The 20529-nt window shown below is 47.4% G+C and overlaps 1 protein-coding gene across 2 annotated transcripts in view; it reads left to right on the plus strand.

The window, feature by feature from the left end:
* The window catches only part of CCBE1 (collagen and calcium binding EGF domains 1), a 233224-nt gene extending 212935 nt beyond the window's left edge, over positions 1–20289 (plus strand). For both annotated transcript variants that reach the window (XM_060120867.1, XM_060120868.1), the window contains 6 exons: positions 1780–1883; positions 10767–10887; positions 16332–16471; positions 16552–16587; positions 17325–17360; positions 19614–20289. In XM_060120867.1, the coding sequence (XP_059976850.1) occupies positions 1780–1883; positions 10767–10887; positions 16332–16471; positions 16552–16587; positions 17325–17360; positions 19614–19847 (671 nt within the window). In that variant the 3' untranslated portion in view covers positions 19848–20289. The remainder of the gene's footprint in view (positions 1–1779; positions 1884–10766; positions 10888–16331; positions 16472–16551; positions 16588–17324; positions 17361–19613) is intronic.
* The last annotated feature ends 240 nt before the right edge of the window (positions 20290–20529 follow it).

Consider the following 20529-nt stretch of genomic DNA (forward strand, 5'->3'; position numbering starts at 1 on the left):
AGGACTGTGAAGGAGAACGTTCCAGGCCTCTCCTCCAGCGCCTGCTGTTTCGCCAACAATTCTTTGTCATTCCTTTGCTCCTGCTGCCTCACCCTGACCTCTACCTGCATCTTTACATGGTTTCTCCCTGCTGTGTCCAGATTTCTCTTTTTTATAAGAACATCAGTCATATTGGATTACGGGCCCACCCTACAGCAGTCTGACTTCAACTTAACGAATTACATCTGCAGGACCCCTATTTCCAAATGAGGCCACATTCTGAGGCACTGAAGGGTTAGGACTTCATCACGTGCACTTGGTTGGGGAGCGGGGGGGGACACAGTTCACCCTGTAATGTTGCATTTCGCTAACTGAGCATCCACTGTGTGAGGTACCAAGAAGCAGCTCCAGTTCCTGGGCAGCGCCCCCTGTGGCACATGCACGAGAAGCTCCTCTGTAGGGAAGCCCGGGATCCCCACCATCTGAGTAGGCTGCGTGGTAAAGGCTGCCTGACTGCAGAGGACAGGGCTGTCTCTGTGTATGGGGAGGGGTGTCTCAGGCAACCCGTGAATTGGGTCTTGGTAGCTCATAGGAATCCACAAGTGGAGACGGCAGAGAAGGCTTCCCAGAAGAGAGGACGGGAAGAAGAAAAGCACGTGGGCCCTGGAACTTACCTGGCGGTCCAGTGGGTTCGACCCCTGGTCGGCAAGCTAAAGTCCCCCATGCCGTGCAGCGCGGTCCAAAAAAAAAAAAAGGACGTGGGCCCAGAAGCAGAAGAAATGACCTGGAGAGACATGTCACTTGACTGTCCCTAGCTACTTTCCAGATCCTAGTGTTATACGTGTCACACCAACAGGACACCTGGCCCAACACCAAAGGGCCTCAAAGGTAGGAGAGTTGACACTTGCCTGGGTGTCAGACTGTCCTGCCTCCACCCTGACCAAAACTGTCACCTTCCCCCTGTCACTTCCTCTGGGCCCATATTGCACAGCTACCATCTTTTACAAAGGCCTATGGGAGTCTGCACCTGCCCTTCTATAGCAAATGACCTCAGGTGTCTAGTGTCCCCAGCACAGGCTTGTGTGGCCTGTTCAGGTGCCAGTAGGACGGGGGCTATGAGGATACTGGGCCGTGTCACCATTTAACTCACCTATGCCTTAGAGAAATATGATTTTACACAAAGCCCACGGAGCTCCTGATGCGCCACAAGGTTGCACTGGGACCCTGCCCTGTGCCTGTCCCATTATGGCCCTGGACGGGCTTGTCCAAGGTGCCTGGAGCATCTTCCTTCTGGCTTTACATCTCCTCGGAGGTCAGTGCCCAGCCCCGGTCTGTGACCCTGCCTGGCCTGGCCGGGCTCCCTTTGAACAGCTGGATTATCAGAGGTGATAAAAACCAGCTTCGTGAGCGCTGCACCCGAGTCCCATTGCCTGGGCTTGGGGGATAATTTACGGTGTGTGAACGTTGGCCCTTGGAGGGGAGTGTAAGTCATGTCAGGTTGATAGAGCCTGCCTCATGGTAAAAGGGCCACTGTTGACTTTTTCACAATGAAAGAGGAAGGTGCTAGGATGCCTAAGTGGAAACAGCTGAGCCCAGAGTGTAGCGGGGGAGCCCCTCCCCGTGCCCCCGCTGCCCCGGGCATGCTGTCAGCGACCCAAGAACTGTAAAATCGCCAGCCCACATCCCTCGCACGTTTCAGCATCAACCAGTCCGCCTGGAACTGCCCTTCTTGACACGGTCTCCCTGGGTCTGGATGTCCCCCAGCCTCCCAGGCAGACCCCAGCCCATCTTCTCTCTCAGGGCACAATGAGAAGGTGGAGAACGCGGTGAGAGCCGGCACCTGCTGTGCCACGTGCAAGGAGTTTCACCAGATGAAGCAGACGGTGCTGCAGCTGAAGCAGAAGGTACGTGCCAGGCGTGTTAGAAACGGTCGCGTAAGATGAAAGGAAGGCCTGGTGGAGGCAAAGTGGAGGAACATCTGAAAACAATAAGAAAATGCCATCCACAGCCTCCTTGGGTATTCTGTGAGCTTGCTGCCAACTAGGTTTGGCCTGGGGCGCTTCGCCCACCCACCTTTGGAGCTCATTATCTATAGCTCAACAGAACAATGAAGGCAGGGGATTGACCAGGTGACTAGTAAAATAGACCACTAGGTAAGGGGCACGTGGTGAAGCAGAGGGTGAGGAACGACTCGCGTGACTTTTTGGGACATGAACATCCAGACACGTGACCCTTACACAGTTCTAAATAGAATACGGTAGAATCATTTACCGATGTTTTATCAACAGAGAACATCTTCTCTATAAACGTTCATCACTGGTGATGCATTTCTGTAGCAGCTTTATTTTTCACATTTAAAAGTTACGACCTGTGCTTTCTGGGCTCCACACACCTCAGAAAGCAGCTGCTCAGATACCCGGTGTCACCAAGGGTGAGGACTGACTCTCTTTGTCAGGCTCCCACGCATGCCTGACAGCATCATTTTTCTGGTAACATTGCTGTGCCGTGAGTAATGCCCCTGGGATGCGCTTAGTGCCCTGAAAGCTTAAGCAACTGTCCGGTGCCCGGGTCAATGGTGTTTATCATACCTGAGGTCAGTGAATTCACCAGTCTGTCGGCAACTCAGAAACTGCTCTTACGCTTGTAAAACGTAAACTTGCTGGTTTGTTTGTTTAATTGCTTCCCCTCAAGGCTCTTAGTACATCAAAGAGGTGTATCTAATCTGTTTAACTTTGACATCTAGTTATTGTAAAGGGCAGCAGGGTAAGATTAGACAGTATTGCTTTTCACGTGTTCAACAAACACACAGGCAGCCCCTAATGAGATCCACAGCTTCCAGTGGAACAGGCAGGTCAGTAGGCTGAGAAGATAAATGGCTTTGCGGGCCTTTGGTACGTTGGTGGTGAAGATCTAGCAACTTTAGCAGAGGCATATATGTGTATGATGTACAGATTCCAAATAGCTTGTGATCCAATAGAGAGACCAGGCAGAAAACCTTGCAAGTATATCAATATAAATTCAGAGTTATCAGTAATACATCCCACACAGATATCCTCACGTTGGACTTGGATTGATATTAGTATTTACTGAGCGAGTCTGAAAAAGCGTTCGTGGAAGAAGTTTGCATTTCATGGGCCAGAGGATTCGGGCCGCGGGGAGGCAGCTGATGAATGTCTCAAGGCCTAAGGCTACCCTCCGTTTTCTTCTCTGAGAGTCAGTAATCCAAGAGCTATGGGGAAGCTCCTTCCAGCCTGAATGTTCTTTAGGGTCAGTGACGCTAAGTCTCACTAGTTGAGAAATTCAGTTGCTAATTCAACATCTGGCTTTCCCTTAACCTCCCCGCAGTGTTTTACAATCCATGAAAGAAGAAATGTTACGAAGAAGTTGAAAATTTTATGTTACCCTTAAAGCCCTTGCGGCAGAGCTACACACAGATCCAATAATACTTGTTAGTACTCCAGTAACTGTCCTGCACTGGGGTTGGCCTGGAATTGATCCACCTTAGACCGATTTCTCCTACAAGTGCATTGTGTCAAGTCTGAGCTAAAGCTGGCATTCAAGGAACGTCACGAGAAACAATGCATTTTTAAAGGCGCTTAGTAGAACATGTCACATTCTGCAGTTGATAAAGCCGTTTTATATCCAGGACCCCATTTAATTCTCACCGTGATGCCGATATTGGCAGAGAGATGTGGTGTCAGCCCAAGACGCAGGCCAGACCCTAAACCCTAGGTCTCCTCACTGCTGCTCCTGTGCTGGTGTGGGGCTTGTCCGTTGATTTTTAACTTCCTCTCACTACTGCTGATGCCATCTGTTCTGTTCAAAAAAGAACATGGGACAGCTGCCCAAATAAAACATTGGCTCAGAAGTAGATTACCGGGTGTCCTGGACCGTGGCCAGCCCCATAGTATAAAATGGTATGCAGACATGTTGAACAACACCATGAGTGTACAGTCAGCAAAATCCCAACCGTGTGAAACTCTACAGGGCCAATGCCCTGTGTTCTTCAGTGGATAGATTCTAAGAAAAGTGGAGCAGCGACCTGCAGGTTAAAAGCAGCTTAAAAGACGTATTGTTTTTTCAAGTGGGCAAGACTAGACCATAGTGTCTGGGCCTGCACAGTTGGGTTTGATAAATTATTTTTTTAAAACACAGGAAGTGATTAAAGTCAGAATAGTAGTTACTTTGCGGGGAGGGAGGGAGAAGGCTGTGATTGGGTCAAAGCATGTAGACAAAGTTCTGATTTTTTTTTTTTTGGCTGCACTGCATGTGGGATCTTAGTTCCCCCACCAGGGATCGAACCTATGCCCCCTGCAGTGGAAGCGCAGAGTCTTAACCACTGGACCACCAGGGAAGTCCCTGACAAATTTCTGATTTTTGACTTAGGTGTTCAATAAAAGGGTGTTTGCCTTATAATAATTTGCTAAGATATAGATTTGTTTTGTGGGGTTTCCAGATTCTGTGCCTTTATTTTCCAGTGAAAAAGTTTTTTTGAAATGATGTGCAGATCCCAGTGCCTTCACCTCTACAATTTCTTCTGTGTTTTGGGAAGGAAAAAAACAAACAGGTGATTTAGCTAAAAAGAGAGTTTGGGGTATAGATAAAATACCCGTCATTTGACTTGCAGAGAGGGGTCTCTGTCCCATCAGAACACTGAAGAAAAATCTGAGCTAAAGAGCCAGGTTTTTTTTTTTAAAATGAATTTATTTATTTATTTTTAAAATTTATTTTCCGTTGCATTGGGTCTTCGTTGCTGTGCGCGGGCTTTCTCTAGTTGCGGCGAGCGGGGGCTACTCTTCGTTGTCGTGCGCGGGCTTCTCATTGCAGTGGCTTCTCTTGGTGCAGAGCACGGGCTATAGGCACACGGGCTTCAGTAGTTGTGGCACACGGGCTCCCGTAGTTGTGGCTCGCGAGCTCTAGAGTACAGGCTCTGTAGTTATGGCGCACGGGCTTAGTTGCTCCACAGCATTTGGGATCTTCCAGGACCAGGGATCGAACCCATGTCCCCCTGAATTGGCAGGCGGATTCTTAACCACTGCGCCACCAGAGAAGTCCCAAGGAGCCAGTTTTTAATTAATTTATATATTTTTTTATTTTTTACTGGTATGAAGAAATTTTTTTTTCAGGTATGACTTTTTTATTGAAATATAGTTGATTTACAGTGTTATATTGGTTTCAGGTGTTCAACCTAGTGATTCAATATTTTTATAGTTTATACTGCATTTTAAATTATTATGAAATATTGGCTGTATTCCCTGTGCTGTGCAATATTTCCTTGCAGCTTACTTATTTTATACATAGTAGTTTGTACGTCTTAATCCCCTACCCCGATTCTGTCCCTCCCCCCCTTCCCTTTCCCCAGTGTTAACCGCTAGTTTGTTCTCCGTATCTGGGAGTTTGTCTCCATTTTATTATATTCATTCATTTGTTTTACGTTTTAGATTTCACATACAAATGATAACACATTTGTCTTTCTCTGACTTACTTTACTTAGCATAATGCCTTCCAAGTCTATCCATGTTGTTGCAAATGGCAAAATTTCATTCTTTTTTATATATCCAAAGAAAACAAAAATGCTAATTCAAAAAGATGTATGCACCCCAGTGTTCATAGCAGCATTATTTACAATAGCCAGTGGAAGCAACCTAAGTGTCCATCAACAGACGAATGTGTAAGGAAGATGTGGTGTATATATACACAATGCAAGGAGCAAGTTTTTAACAGGTCCCTGTGTTCCTGCAGCAGGGGTGATCTGAGTTGAGAGCAGCGCTGCTGCGGAGCAGTTGAGGAAGTGAGAGTGTTTGTTGAGCACCCGCTCTGGCCTGTGATGGGCTGGGAGATGATGAATGACGAGAACAGACAGAATAAAGGCCTGCCTTAAAGAAGCTTCCTGTCTTAGCTGGGAAACCAAGCCCACAGTGGAGTTAACACAATGGCCGAGTGGAGTGGGGCAGGCAGCGGAGGCTTCAGGAGTTAGAGGTCAATGCGATTTCAGAAGTGTGAGCAGATGTGCAACCTGACGGCTGCGTTTGTTCGCTTCAGTGCTGCCTTTAGTGCTGGGCAAATAGATGGCTTCTCAATGGTTCATGGTTTCCTCTGCTACCTTGATCTAGTTGCTCTGTAAAATGGGTCTTCTCAGGATGGCTGGGAAGACTATTCTATATGAAAGTAACTGTAGATTGCTTTGCCAAGTATCATGAGTAATATTAAGAGAGGCAGCTGGGTGTTGTGGTGAGGACCACAGATTCCAGAACCAGACTGGCTAAGTTTAAGTCCTAGCCCCATTACTTCCTGGCTGTGTGACCCTGGGTAAGTTACTTAACCTCTCTGTGCCTCAGTTCTAGAGAAAGTGGATAACAGTGATACATACTACGTAGGGTTTTCATGATGATCAAATGAGTTAATATTTGTAAAGGACTTAGAATAGTCCCTGCCACCTAGAAAGAGCTCTGTAAATGTGTACCGAATAAATAATAAACATGAATTATATGTCCTAATAAAGTGCTTTACAGGCAGCATCTGATTCGTCCCAACAGCCCCGTGAGGTAGGTATTTTTATTACGAAGGCTAATACGAGATAATGATATTCATAATTCCATTGACTGGAATCGAGGAGAAATGCAGACTCTTCACGCAGACTTCTTCCCAAACACCTGCACCCCTCAAGCCTGTCATCTGCTGTGTTTGGGTAGACGGTCAAGCCAGGATTTCTGGAGGGCCGCCTCTAAAACGCCAGTGCCTTTACATTCCTCTCATCCTGCTGACACACAGAGGAACTGGCGGGAAGCGGGATGTAATCACCCAGCAGGAGGTCAGCCAGGAAGCTGAGGTCGGCGTTTACTGGGTCACCTCCTGACTTTTACAAGGGAGCGAAGAGAGCTGGAGAGGGCCCAGGGTGGGTGGGGACTAATCTCTGAAGTCCCTCCACGTGCCGGTCTCATCCTCCCAGCTTGCTTACGGAATTTTACATCCAAAGACTTGTTCGTCTGGCCCAAACCTCTCGTTTTATAAGCATGAAGGTGAGAACCTGGAAGGGTGAAGGGACTTACCCAAAGTCATCCCGCTATTTAGAAACAGAGCCAGGAGCATCCCCTCAACCCCTGACCCCGTCCCACCCCGAAGAGCATTTGCACTGTGTCCACGGTCCTGGCTGCTGGCGGTTACTAGTCTGGGCGCTGGGCCAGGCACGTTCAGGACATCGTCACTTTCATCCTCCCAGCAGCCCTTCTTAGGTGGATATTACGATCATCATTATATGGTTGAGATAATCAGTTCTATAGATCCCACAGGTAGAACATGGCAGGGCTGAGATTTAAACATAGATCTGCCTAAGGCCAAAACCCACAGATAAAATTCACAATTTAGTTTTTCTCTTGGAAGCAGATAATAAAATTGAACCAGCCTTCAAGGGCCAGTGTTGACCCTCTGTCCTCTAGTTAGAGTAGTTTCGCTTCTAAATTCTCCTCACTCAGGGATTCACCCCCGTTCCACCCCAGGACCCAGGCATGCAGTCACAGATTGGAGTGGCCTCTCGCTGTGACACAGTGACGCCAGCACCATTGTAAATAAACCCCTGGGACGTAGCTGGGTCCTGGCAGTGACATTGAACCATGAACCCTGACCTGAAATTGTGCAAAGCTGGCTTTCAGATTGCGCAAGGTTGTGATTCTTATCGTTTTCCCTACTGAATTCTAAACGATGATCATAGGGGAATTGAGTGTGTTTCCTTGCATCTTTCGGGGAACACTGGGTCTTCTCAAAGCGCGGAAGAAGACTGTTTATCTGGAACACACTGGATGGTCAGGAATCTTCTAGCTCATGGACCTGCAAGGCTGTCCTTACCCGAGGATTTTCATACTAGCCAAGGGGCTCCAAAAGCACTGAGGGACCCTTCGGAAGAGAGCGTCGGTGCTTCTTGGAGCTTCCTGCCCTCTGAGCATCCTTGCACCGTGAACTGAATGGATTTCAGTAAGAACTCCAAGAAAAGGAAAAAAAAAACTGTGGAGGAATTTCCAGGCAGAGGAGCATCCTAGGCTCAAATAGGCCACCTAGGGCAGCTGAAGCAGGGAAAAGGCCTTGACCCAGGAGAGCCTGACGTGTGCTCTGCAGGCGAGCGAGGGGGGTGGACAGGAGGAGCAGGGCAACACCTCAGGCCTCGTGGCCCCGCCCCTTCTGTATGCCAGGCTGCAGGGATACCGCCAGAACCCTCTCGTGGTTTCCCACGCTTTCACCTTTTAGAAACATTGCAAGCACTTCATTAAGGGGCTAATGGGATACAGGACTTGGGCAGTCACCTTGCAGAGAGCTGGAAGAATTTGTTCTCCGTCAGATGTAGCAGGTACAAGTCGTTTGCCAACATACAGACCACGTATTATTGTGATGTTCGCTTTTCGTTCATACTGGATTTCTTCTGTTAGCGAGAACATCTGTCTCTGTAACTAAGAAAAATCATCGCTTCTACATCTGGCTCAAGATGGCCCCAAACCCAGCAGCCACCCAGCAGGAGAAGGGGATCTTGGGGCAGGGATGTCCTCTAGAGTCATGTTTCAAAATAGTCATGCTAATCATTCCCAAACCTCCATGCTCAGAAACAGACACCAGTGCAGGAGGCCGAGGACTTTATGAAGCCAGAGAAGGTCACCTGGACAGCAGAACTTTCCCAAGCCTCCCAGTGCCATTCACACACTGGTCTCTTAGCTGCAGTTCAGTAGGTAGATTTTGTAGTTTCCCCATAAATTCCTCGGGCCTAGGCTTGGGGGGGTTCAAGATCTCACGATCATCTTTTACTCCACCTCCCTGCTCTGTTACTGTCAACCCAGGTGCCCTGAGACCCCAGGGGTTATTCGTGTGGCGTGGTTGAACTCAACTGGGACTGTCTAGTCTCCCTGGGGCAGGAGGAAATCCGTGGGGAAGAAAAGGAGAGGTGAGAAATGCTGACTTGCCCGTGAAGTAGGAAAGTAAAGAAAACTCCAGGGTTTTTCTTTCTTTTTTTAATTTTTCACTTCATTTTTATTTATTTATTTATTTTTGGCTGCATTGGGTCTTCGCTGCTGCTGCGTTGACGTTCTCTAGTTGCAGCGAGCGGGGTTCTACTCTTCGTTGCGGTGCACAGGCTTCTCATTGCGGTGACTTCTCTTGTTGCGGAGCACAGGCTCTAGGCGCATGGGCTTCAGCAGTTGCAGCATGCGGGCTCAGTAGTTGTGGCACGTGGGCTCAGTAGTTGTGGCACACAGGCTTAGTTACTCTGCGGCATGTGGGATCTTCCCGGACCAGGGATCAAACCCGTGTCCCCTGCATTGATTGGCAGGCGGATTCTTAAACACTGCACCACCAGGGAAGTCCCCAACTCCACGGTTTTTCAAATCAACATTCAATTCTATATTTCTTATCACCAAAAGCTGTAGTAATTTGGAGTTGACATAAGCCTCAGAGGGAGAACTTGCACAATTTCTAATTTAGCACTCTGTGCTGATGCTGAACCCACAGAGCACAACTCTGTCACAGTGGCAGTTGGCCACCTCTGATCACTAACAGGTGGTAGGAAACTCTGTCCGCAGCTCAGATCCGAAGATGGGTGTAGAGCCTCGGAGCGCTCCATGGGCAAGGATGAGATATCCACGGACCTTCTCGTAACTTGCATTGCCCTCTGGCCAGAGGGTCCCCAAGCAGGGCCTCGTCCAGGAGGACGTGGGTGACAAATGCAACTTGCTTCAGAAAATCGCAGTGATACTTGGTTTCTGTGGGACTCCAGGATCCCGAGTGAAACCTCTGGGGGTAGCTCTGAGCCTCAAAAACGCAGTCTCCACTGGATTTTACACCCCTGAATCAGCTTCCTGGAAGGAAGAGACTAGAACTACCATTTATCAAGCACTTAGTACATTTCAGGTCCTGTGCCGGGCACCTGATACACACTACCTGTGTAATCCTCACGTCTTAACGGTGGGCGTTATCAGTGAGGAAATGGACATTAAGAGCATGCAGTTCTTACCAAGGGTCTCACTGATTCCTGACCTCAAGGAATGCAAAGGTCATTCACGTGTGTGGTCCCTCTGGCTTCCCCTAGAATGAGCTCCTGAAATCAGAGAGAGAGAGAGAGAGAGAGAGAGAGGCAGGGAGCCACGGTGCCTTTTATGACTTTATCTCAGAAATTACACACCGTCACTTTCGTCATTTTCTATTCATTAGAAGCAAGTCCCCAAGCACAACCCACACTCAGAGGGCAGAAAATTAGCCTCCACCTTTTAAAGGGAGGAGTGTCCAAAAATCTGTGGACATATTTTAAAACCATCACAGTCACTGTCTCCCAAACACCTGAGCGTACACGTGACCTGTAAGTCATATTTTCCATCCTGGCTCTCAAGGCGGAGATCTGTAAGAGCTGGGACCATGTCTTGGTCACTGTTGTCGCCTTAGAACGAAGCACAGGGCCTGGCACGTAGTAGTTTCTCAAATGTTTGAGACATGAGTTCTTAATAAAAGTCTGAAACAGGTGGATTGTATTAATTATGAAGATGATGAGTCTAATGATATCTAGGCAGGCTGGAACTGATCCAGGTTCACCCACTAACCAACCGGGGGAGTGCTCTTGTACAAGTTGTTTTGACTAGAAGGCCTCTGGGTTTATAAGGAGGATAACTACCGTCCGTCTGCACGCTGACTGGCTCGGGGAAAGGCGTATGCACGAGGAAAGGCTCTGTGGCCTCTGCAGACCACACAGGCGCAGGGCATTCCCTGGCAGCAGCGGGGCCGTCGGTGCTTCCTGACCCAGCTTCCTCTTCTCTTTGCAGATTGCCCTGCTACCCAACAGCGCTGCGGACCTGGGCAAGTACATCACTGGCGACAAGGTGCTGGCCTCAAATGCCTACATTCCAGGACCACCTGGCCTGCCTGGGGGCCAGGGCCCCCCCGGTGAGTATAAAGAAGGGCATAAAAACATAGAGTGAAAGCAAATAGCATAAAAGGACGATAGGCTCACCAGCCAGGGCCTGCCGAGAGCTCACGTTTAGTTGGGGGGGGGGGGTGCGACAGAGTTTTTTAGCTCCCATGGATGGGAGCAGAAGCCGGGGTCCAGGGAGTTCCATGCCCATGTGGCAAGAGGGCCTCGGGGAATTGGGTCAAGCCTGAGAAACCCTTCTAACCGATAGTAATCAGGGAGAAAAAAGTCATTGTCCTGGGTTTGGACAAGATTCATAAAGATCATCTTAAGTTACGGAGAAACAAAATGAAAACTATTTTTAACACTAACATATGAACGTAGGATGGCGTAATGAACTCCTGTGGGCTCATCGCCTGGTGCTAACACCTTATGGCCAGCCTCACTGCCACTCTTCCCCAATCCTGTCTCCTCCTTCCCCTGTTATTTGTGAACACACTTACATTGATATTTATTTTGATATTTATCTCTCTGTTTTCCTTTAAAAGTCAATCTCTTTGAGATACAATTCTATACAATAAACTGTACACACTTAAGATACAGTTGGACGAGTTTTGACAGATGCATACACCCTATATCAAGCACTTCCTAACCACCACCCTATATCTGGTCTACGTCAAGGGGTAGAACATTTCCATCATCCCAGAAAGTTCCCTTGTGCCCTTGGCAATCTACATCCTCAGCTCTAGGCAGTCACTGACCTGCTTTGTATTGCTGCAGTTCTGTCCGTTCTACAACTTCATAGAAAGGAATCTATTCCTTCTGTCTGGCTTCCTCCGCGTACTGTTTTGGAGATTCACCCTTGTTACCCTGAAGAAAATCCCAAATTTCCTATCATTCCGTCAGGCAATACGCAATGAGAACTTTAAAAAATAACAACAGGGTGTTTTCTGTTTTATTAGGAGTCCCTCCATAGATACATCAATACTTTTTATATTAGTGTTAACAAATGACTCTAAGACATGGATGTCTTATCCCTCATGTTCATCGCCTAGCAGTGTGCTAGGTGTTGTGAATGACCTCCTGACATTCTAACGAGGATGACAAGACACATAAAGTGAAAGCAAATAGAATAAAACAGTACCTGCCTGCCCCCAAGTAAAGTATGCAGGTACTTCCTGCTGTGGAAGCTTAAGGAAGAGAGAGATCACTGTAGCCTGCAGTGGTCAGGGGACTTGGGGTTTGAGTTGGACCTGGAAGAACACGAGAGGTAGGATTGGTCCAAGCACAGAGGACACGGGCAGATTTTAGGCTGGAAGGTCAGCAAAAGCAAAGGCTCAGAATGCTTCCCAAACTGTATGTTTTCTTCTCCACTTATATATTCATCTCCTGGTTTCCATCGAAACCCAGGTGGCCTGGGTCTCAGTCTGTACAGAGACCAAGAACTGGTCCAGGACTTTGGTTTCTCCTCTCGTTCACTCTTTTGGCCTCTGGGTCATGGTTGAGTTTTCTCCAGCAGATGCCACACACAGGCAGCCTCTTGCTGCTTCTAAGTAGACTTAGGTCTCTCCTTACAAACTGATTGTTTGCAGTGTTCTCCATCCTTCTCTAAGAGAATGTTCTCGCTCTGCTTCCCTGGAGGAAGTTCATCCCCCCAGGCCAGCCTACCTGTCACTTCAACAAGGACAAAGTAGGAACAGGGGAGCCATTGGCTTCTTTCTTCTTCTTTTTTTTTAACATCTTTATTGGAGTATAATTGCTTTACAATGGTGTGTTAGTTTCTGCTTTATAACAAAGTGCATCAGCTATACATATACATATATCCCCATATCTACTCTCTCTTGCGTCTCCCTCCCACCCTCCCTATCCCACCCCTCTAGGTGGTCACAAAGCACCCAGCTGATCTCCCTGTGCTAGGCGGCTGCTTCCCACTAGCGATCTATTTTACATTTGGTAGTGTATATAAGTCCCTGCCACTCTCTCACTTAACGAATGACTCGCTAGCTTTCCTTTCCAGTTCTGCCGTCTGGTTTCTAGCATGGTTTGAGCTGTCCAGGGTCCTTGCTGGAGCAGGGAGTGATTGAGGACTGGCTTTGGCAATGGGCTATGCCCTTGCTTTCTCCTCCAATCCTTATTCCTTCTCTCTCCTTACTTCTAGCCTCATAGTTTGTGATGCCCTCAGTTGAGATGTGTTAGGGCAACTAGAGAGATAATAAGATTTCTCTTACCCTTAACTAAAATTCCAGTCCTGGAGTCTGTGATAAATCACAGCCTGGGCCACCAATACCGGAAGCTCTACTAGGCTGGAACCCTTTGGCTTTGGTGTTGGGGGAGTGGCTGCTGTTCTGTGCTTCCCACTCTTCCTTTATAAGGTGCTGACGTTTGTACGTCAAAGCCCCACACTTTAAAGGCACTTGACATAGCGATCTCTGAAGTTCATTGACTGTGTAAATGACGGTGAGATATTACCTCTGGCCTGTCCTTGTGCTATCAGAGGTAAAATATTTATATTTTATATAATATAATATATTGTATTATATATAATATATATATTATATTTTATATATTATTATAAATTATATATTATATATAAATATATATTTATTATATTATATAAAATATTATAATATTTTATATAATATAATATATAATAAAATACTATATTTATATTCAGAGTTATAAGAGGGATCTGGTTCCCTTCCCAGATGAACTCTTTCAGGATGTACCTGGAACCAGCATTGAGAATAGGGGGTGAGAGACATACTTGGATTGAACATTGACTGTGTTTTATGTTGGCTCAATTATTTTGTGAGCTAGAAAAGACGCCCCCAAACATGATAAGTTTGAAGTCTTTGTTTTGTTTTGTTTTCTGGTGCCTGAAAGCCATTCCGTCCTATCACTGTGCTCTGCCGATTGTAGGAGCCGCGTACGATCAAGAAGTAATTACTGTGTGCGTTTGAAAGAGAGGAATCATTATAGCACTAAGGAATGCATCGCTGAGGAATAATTATAGCACAGCAGTCAGCCCAGCCTCTTCATTGCAGTCGTTTGACATGACACATTTACTAAGCAGCCTTCTCTGTACCTGGGCCTCTCTGAGCGTGTGCTGACGATTAAGATATAACCCATGCCCTCATAAAGTTGACAGGCTAAAATGGGTTAAACACAATATCCTTCCCCATGCAAAAGAATGAAGTTAGGCTCTTGCTTTACACCATATACAAAATGGATTAAAGACCTAAATGTAAGACCTGAAACTGTAAAACTCCTAGGAGAAAACAGGCAAAAACTTTCATGACATTAGATTTGGTAGTGATTTCTTGGATATGACACCAAAAGCACAGATGACAAAAGCAAAAAGAGACCTGAAATTCCCTCATCTGTTCAGGCAAGCTGTCTATTCCTCTAGCACCTTGAGCATACGCTGTGATTTTAAAGTCCCTGAATGATAACCTTAACATCTGGGTCGCCTCTAAGTCTGATTCTGTTGATTGCTCTGTCTCTTGAATGGGGGCTGTTTAATCGGGGAGGGGGCTGGTTTTTGTTTGGTTTTTTATAATGTGCCTCAAAATTTTCGACTGAATGCCAGATACCATTCGGAGAGGACCAGTAGAGACTGGGGGACAAAATAATTACTCCTGGAGATGGGTATCCAGGCTGCTGGCAAGAAGAATTGGGTCAGTCTAATGAATAACTGAGCCAGGTTTGGGTGTGTTCTCACTGTCTCTACCTCTAGTGTTCCACAGTCTTCAAGTTTTCAAATTCCTCCGATGGCAGGATACTGTTACTCTATGGTTAGTGGGGGCCTAGGGTGCTGGTGGGTGTTTCTCAGTGGTTCTCAGCTTTCAGCAGCCCCTGCAGAGCTGTGCCACTCTGAGCTCCTCTCTCCACGTTCTTGCTGTTCTCCAGTGGGAGACTGCTGTGACTTACTACCACGAGGTGGAGCTGTGGAGCTCAAGGATTTTCCAGTTCTCCTGGTCCAGCTGCAGCACTAAGCATGAGCTGGGCATCCAGGCTTTAGGGTAAGGTCTTCTCCCCACCTGTGGCAGCCCAACTCTGGCTTGTATCCGTGGCAGATCTTGAGCCGGAGAGTTTGCTGCCCCTCCTCTTATAGTAATAGCCATCCCCCTGGGTCCTGCAGGAGATTTGCTGCCCCACGTCAGTGGCTTGAGGCTCTTGCCCCAAACGGTTGAAAGTAGGAAGGTTACACAGTAAGACTTGCTCAGAAATAATATTCGTATAGAGGTGTGAAGAACAGGTGAGGGGTGAACAAGACTGATGGGAAACAGAGGGACTCGCTCTGAGGCGAGAGTTGAAGCAAATGAAAGGAAGGGCTACAATGAAGAGTAGGCCATGCTCACTGCAACTTGGGGAAGCTGGCGTGCAGCAACGAAGACCAACGCGGCCAAAAATAAAAAATAAATAATTTTTTTTTTTTTAACAAAAAAGGAGGGCTTCCCTGGTGGCGCAGTGGTTGAGAGTCCGCCTGCCGATGCAGGGGACACGGGTTCGTGCCCTGGTCCGGGAAGATCCCACATGCCGCGGAGCGGCTGGGCCTGTGAGCCATGGCCACTGAGCCTGCGCGTCTGGAGCCTGTGCTCCGCAACAAGAGAGGCTGCGACAGTGAGAGGCCCGCGCACCGCAGTGAAGAGGGGCCCCCGCTTGCCATAACTAGAGAAAGCCCTCGCACAGAAACGAAGACCCAACACAGCAAAAATAAATATATAAATTTATATATTAAAAAAATCATTGATTCTAGAAAATGTTTTTTTTTAAAAAGAAAAAAGGAAGGGCTAACATAGGTTTTTATTTTAGTGCCTCAGTGTGTGAGGTGCTACACCAAGTGGTGTGTATGTGTATCTGAAGTCTCATTTAGTGCTCAGAACTGCTCTGTAAGGTAGATTTTTATTAGCCCTGCTTTACAGGATGAGGAACTAAGGTTCAAAGAGGTCAAGCAGCTTGTCCAAGATTTAGAGGCAGGTCCCCCTGCTGCTGAAACCTGGACACTCACACTCCCCAGCTGCATTAACCACCGCCCTGCGGTGATGGGGGGCGCAGAGGAGCAGATCGTTGTGAGCCGTTAAAGAAGTGAAATGCACAGAACTGGTCACTGATTGGATAAGGAGCTTGTGGAAACAGGGAAATCTGTAGGAAGACTCTCAGGTTTCTGGCTTGAGTGGCTGGGGGACTGGAGGTCCGTGAAAAGAATGGGGAAGTCTGAGTCACTTCGCTGTACACCTGAAACTAACACAACATTGTAAACCAACTGTATTTCAATAAACATTTTTTTAAAAGAATAGGGAGGTCAATTTCTGGCCGTGTTAAGTTCAGACTGCCTATGGGACATCTCAGTGGAGAGGTCAGAAAGCAAAGGTCAGAGAGGGAAGAGAAGTGGCTGAATGGGGCTCCTGGACTCTCTCGTCAGTCAGCCTTGCCCTCCTCGCGGGCTGTGGACTAATGAGGTGTTCTTTGATTGCAGGCTCGCCAGGACCAAAGGGGAGCCCAGGCTTCCCGGGTATTCCAGGCCCCCCCGGGCAGCCCGGCCCGCGGGGCTCAATGGGACCCATGGGACCGTCTCCTGATCTGTCCCACATTAAGCAAGGCCGGAGGGGCCCCGTGGTCAGTATTTCATCAGAGCTCCCATGTGTAGTTGGGGAAGGCGTGTTCCTTCTGTTAAACTAGGTCCCTTTGTCTTGTAGGGCCCACCAGGTGCCCCAGGAAGAGATGGTTCTAAGGTAAGTCTTCTGAGGGGTCCTTACAAGCCTTAGGTTTCTCAGTTTCCACCTACTGCGCAGGCATCACGTAAAACTCAAGCACAGTTTGTTGTCCCCATTTTGCATGCGGCGAAGTTGAGATACATGTTTTGTCCCCAAAGCTGGGAGGAGAATCTAAAAAGCCATTTTCTTAAAATACAGAACAACCGTAATAACAAAAACAACCACCAAAACCGCTTCTAAGAAAAATCACCCTATAAATGTTAAACAAGCCTCCTTGCTGTCATGGTAGCGTGGGTTTTTCTCGTTAGCCAGTGTTACTTGTGGGGCTGTTTTGTGTGTGTTCCCATTTCTTTGTGGTGTTTAAGTCAAGAACAGGAGAAGTCCCATTCTGTGCAAGTGGGTGGTTCCGCTCTGAGGGCTGCCTGCCACTTGCCTCATACAGAAGTCAGTGTGAGTTACTTTGGAGGCTTCTAAGTTATTCCACACACTGCCTGGAAATAGCAGCTTTCCTCCTGTCAGATCTGGTTGGAAAATGTATGGCCTCGGGGGAAATCAAAATGAGAGGCACTTGACTCAAAGCAGCTCGGTTCAAACCAGCGATCCCCAGTGTGCAGCTTCAAGCTTAACGTTTGTTTCCCGTAGGAAATATTTTCTGTTTTGTGCAGGCAGATGGTAGAGGTGGGTTATCTAAATAGAGACTGGGGTGGTGGCATCCGTGTTGTCCAGAAAGCTAACCCTGACCCTTCTGTTCTTAGGGGGAAAGAGGAGCACCTGGCCCCAGAGGGTCTCCAGTAAGTAGCACCACCTGTCCTGCTTCCCAGTGCAGTGTGCTCAGGGCTGCAGCTCTGAGGAGCCTATAAGTTGGTCTTATGAGCAACAGCCAGTCCCTTCCAGCTGTCGCTCAACTTGCCCACAGAGAACTCCGTGGTTAGAAGAAGAATCACAGAAGCCTTTAGCAGCTGGTTGGGGTTTACTTTTGAAAATTCATTTCCTATTGTCGTTTCTATTATCATAGCTAATCTCTACTTGGAATGTCTTCTCTTAAGATTCAAAACCCCAGTGTGTCGTGAGTCTGTTTCCAGGTATGTCTTACAACATCTGAAGGAGCTAGAAAAGAAATCTACGGGGTTAAGTCATAACTCTGAACGTTTAAGAATTTAGCCACCACTAGAACCCCAGCAGGTTGGATGACCGTCCCCTCCAGAAAGCTCAGACGTGCTCAGCTACTCAGGACCATTGAGACAAAATTAGCTGGATTGGATGTATAGTGTCTGGGAGATTAAAAGTGAAAATTAATCGTATCCAAAAGCACAGATGATTCAAGCAACCCCATTGCTTGTGGAGAAGTCAGTGTCACTTCTGAAGAAAGACAAAGATCCTTGACCTTAGAGGTAGGAGGTCTGAGATGCCATCTCCACTCTTCCACCTGTTAGCTCTCTGATCACGGCCATGTCACTTAGCATCCACCTCTGGGTGTCCATCCCCTAATCTGTGCAATGCAGGTGGCATCTGAACTGCCACACCTCAGGCAATCATCCACTGATGTCAGAATGCTCTCCGTACAGCACTGAGTGCTTTGCAGAGTTACGTGAGCTGCTGTCCTGCTGCTTGCTAAGGTGGTGGCTTCAAAGCAGGGGTTGCAGAGGCTGATAAAGGTTGAAGTCCAGGGCTTCCCTGGTGGCGCAGTGGTTGAGAGTCCGCCTGCCGATGCAGAGGACACGGGTTCGTGCCCCGGTCCGGGAAGATCCCACATGCCGCGGAGCGGCTGGGCCCGTGAGCCATGGCCGCTGAGCCTGCTCGTCCGGAGCCTGTGCTCCGCAACGGGAGAGGCCACAACAGTGAGAGGCCCGCGTACCGCCAAAAAAAAAAAAAAAAAGATTGAAGCCCAGAACACTCATGTTCACACATTATTTTCCCATGTTCCACACAGCACTTCACAGAAATCAAGGCTTAGTAAATAGTTTATAATGACAAAAGGTGTTCAGTCAGTAGAAGAATTAGGAAGCCTTCGTTTGGACCTTTCCTGGTCATTGAGGAATGGACGCCTTTATCATATACTGAACTTCGTTTAAATTACAGTTATAGGGCTTCCCTGGTGGTGCAGTGGTTAAGAATCCGCCTGCCAATGCAGGGGACACGGGTTCGAGCCCTGGTCCAGGAAGATCCCACATGCCACGGAGCAACTAAGCCCGGGTGCCACAACTACTGAGCCTGCACTCTAGAGCCCGTGAGCCACAACTACTGAGCCCACGTGCCGCAACTACTGAAGCCCACACACCTAGAGTCCATGCTCCGCAACAAGAGAAGCCACCGCAATGAGAAGCCCACGCACCGCAATGAAGTGTAGCCCCCGCTCGCCACAACTACAGAAAAGCCCACACGCGGCAACAAAGACCCAACACAGCCAAAAATAAAAATAAATAAATTTTATTTTTTTTAAAAATTGCCGTTATAGTCAACCATCCTTATAGACATTTTAATAATTTCATTTTTAAAAAGATAACATTTAAAAATGTGTTATGCTACATGCCCTGTACATGCATTAACTCATTAAACCCTCACTTATGAAACCCTACAGAGTTAGGACTATTATTATCCCCGTTTTATGGATGGGAAACAGAAACCCAAATCAATTAAGTAACTTGCCCAGGGCAACACGGCTAGTAAGTGGCAGAGCCGAGGTTCAAACGCAACAGAACCCCAGCCTCTTAACCACTACTCTCTGCCTTCGTAAGTGTCTTCCAGGGTTCTTTGGAAAGTAACCTAGGAGGGTTATTCTCATATTCTGTCATTTTACCGGATTTGATAGAGCCTAGAGCTACGAGAGGTCAGCGTGTCACCATAGCTCATCCGGGAGCTGAAGGAATAGAAGGCAGAATCCCCCAGGCTGTTGTAGTCCTTATGTTTCGTCCCTTTGCGACACAGTTGACTTAAGTAGTTGCCAGCCAACAGCAGGACAGCAGACCCCAGAGCCCATGGAAGCCATCAGTCGGCCAGGGGTTGGGTGTGTGGTGGTCTAGCTTTGACACCTCTCTCCTGCGCAGGGACCCCCTGGTTCTTTCGACTTCCTGTTGCTCATGCTGGCGGACATTCGCAACGACATCACCGAGCTGCAGGAAAAGGTGTTCGGGCACCGGACTGACTCTTCAGCAGAGGAGTTCCCGTTACCTCAGGAATTTTCCAGCTCTCCAGAGACCATGGACTTCGGCTCTGGAGATGACAACCCCAAAAGAACTGAGACAAGAGACTTGGGAACCCACAGAGACTTCTATCCTTAGCACACGCCGACATCTTCACGCCAAAGGAAGAGCAGTGTTCACCTGCAGTGAAATCATCCAGAGAACAGAACAGAACACCACTGGAGACCTAGAAAAGATACGTTCTTTTTTTCTTTTTTTTAAACTCTTTTCCTTTCTCCTCCGTACTTCTCTTATCCCAAACACTATTTTCAGGCTAGACATACTAAAGACAAGAGGGAGGAAATGATTGATTTACTTGCTTCCTCTGGAGAATCTGGAGTGGAACTTTCCTTTGACTTCCTTATTTCCCAGGGACTTCTGATTTCTGAATCAGGTACTCTCACAGTGTCTTAAAATTTGGCAGACTATCAAAAAGTGGGGAATGGCAAGGCGAGTTCTAAGAAAATGTGAGTTTACTTATTAAAAATAATAGATACGTGTCCAAAATAGACTATTACACCTCAGTGTCAAAGTTAAATCAAATTAAGGCAAATTAAATCAAAATTTTCAGTGAAAAGGGAGAGATGACAATGTATATTTATCTTGGTGGATAATTCTTTTTCCTTGTCGAGCTAACAGATGTAAAATATTCTGTCCTCTTATCCAACCTTGTTTCCTAACTTTGATTAAGGAAAGGAGAGAAGGAGTGGAGATTAGAAAAGATGGAGAAAAATTACAGTCCCATATTGACTGTCCTATAAGCTGCCACATACTGACACTC

The sequence above is a fragment of the Lagenorhynchus albirostris genome, chromosome 14, assembly GCF_949774975.1.
Source record: "Lagenorhynchus albirostris chromosome 14, mLagAlb1.1, whole genome shotgun sequence".
Lineage (NCBI taxonomy): Eukaryota > Metazoa > Chordata > Mammalia > Artiodactyla > Delphinidae > Lagenorhynchus > Lagenorhynchus albirostris.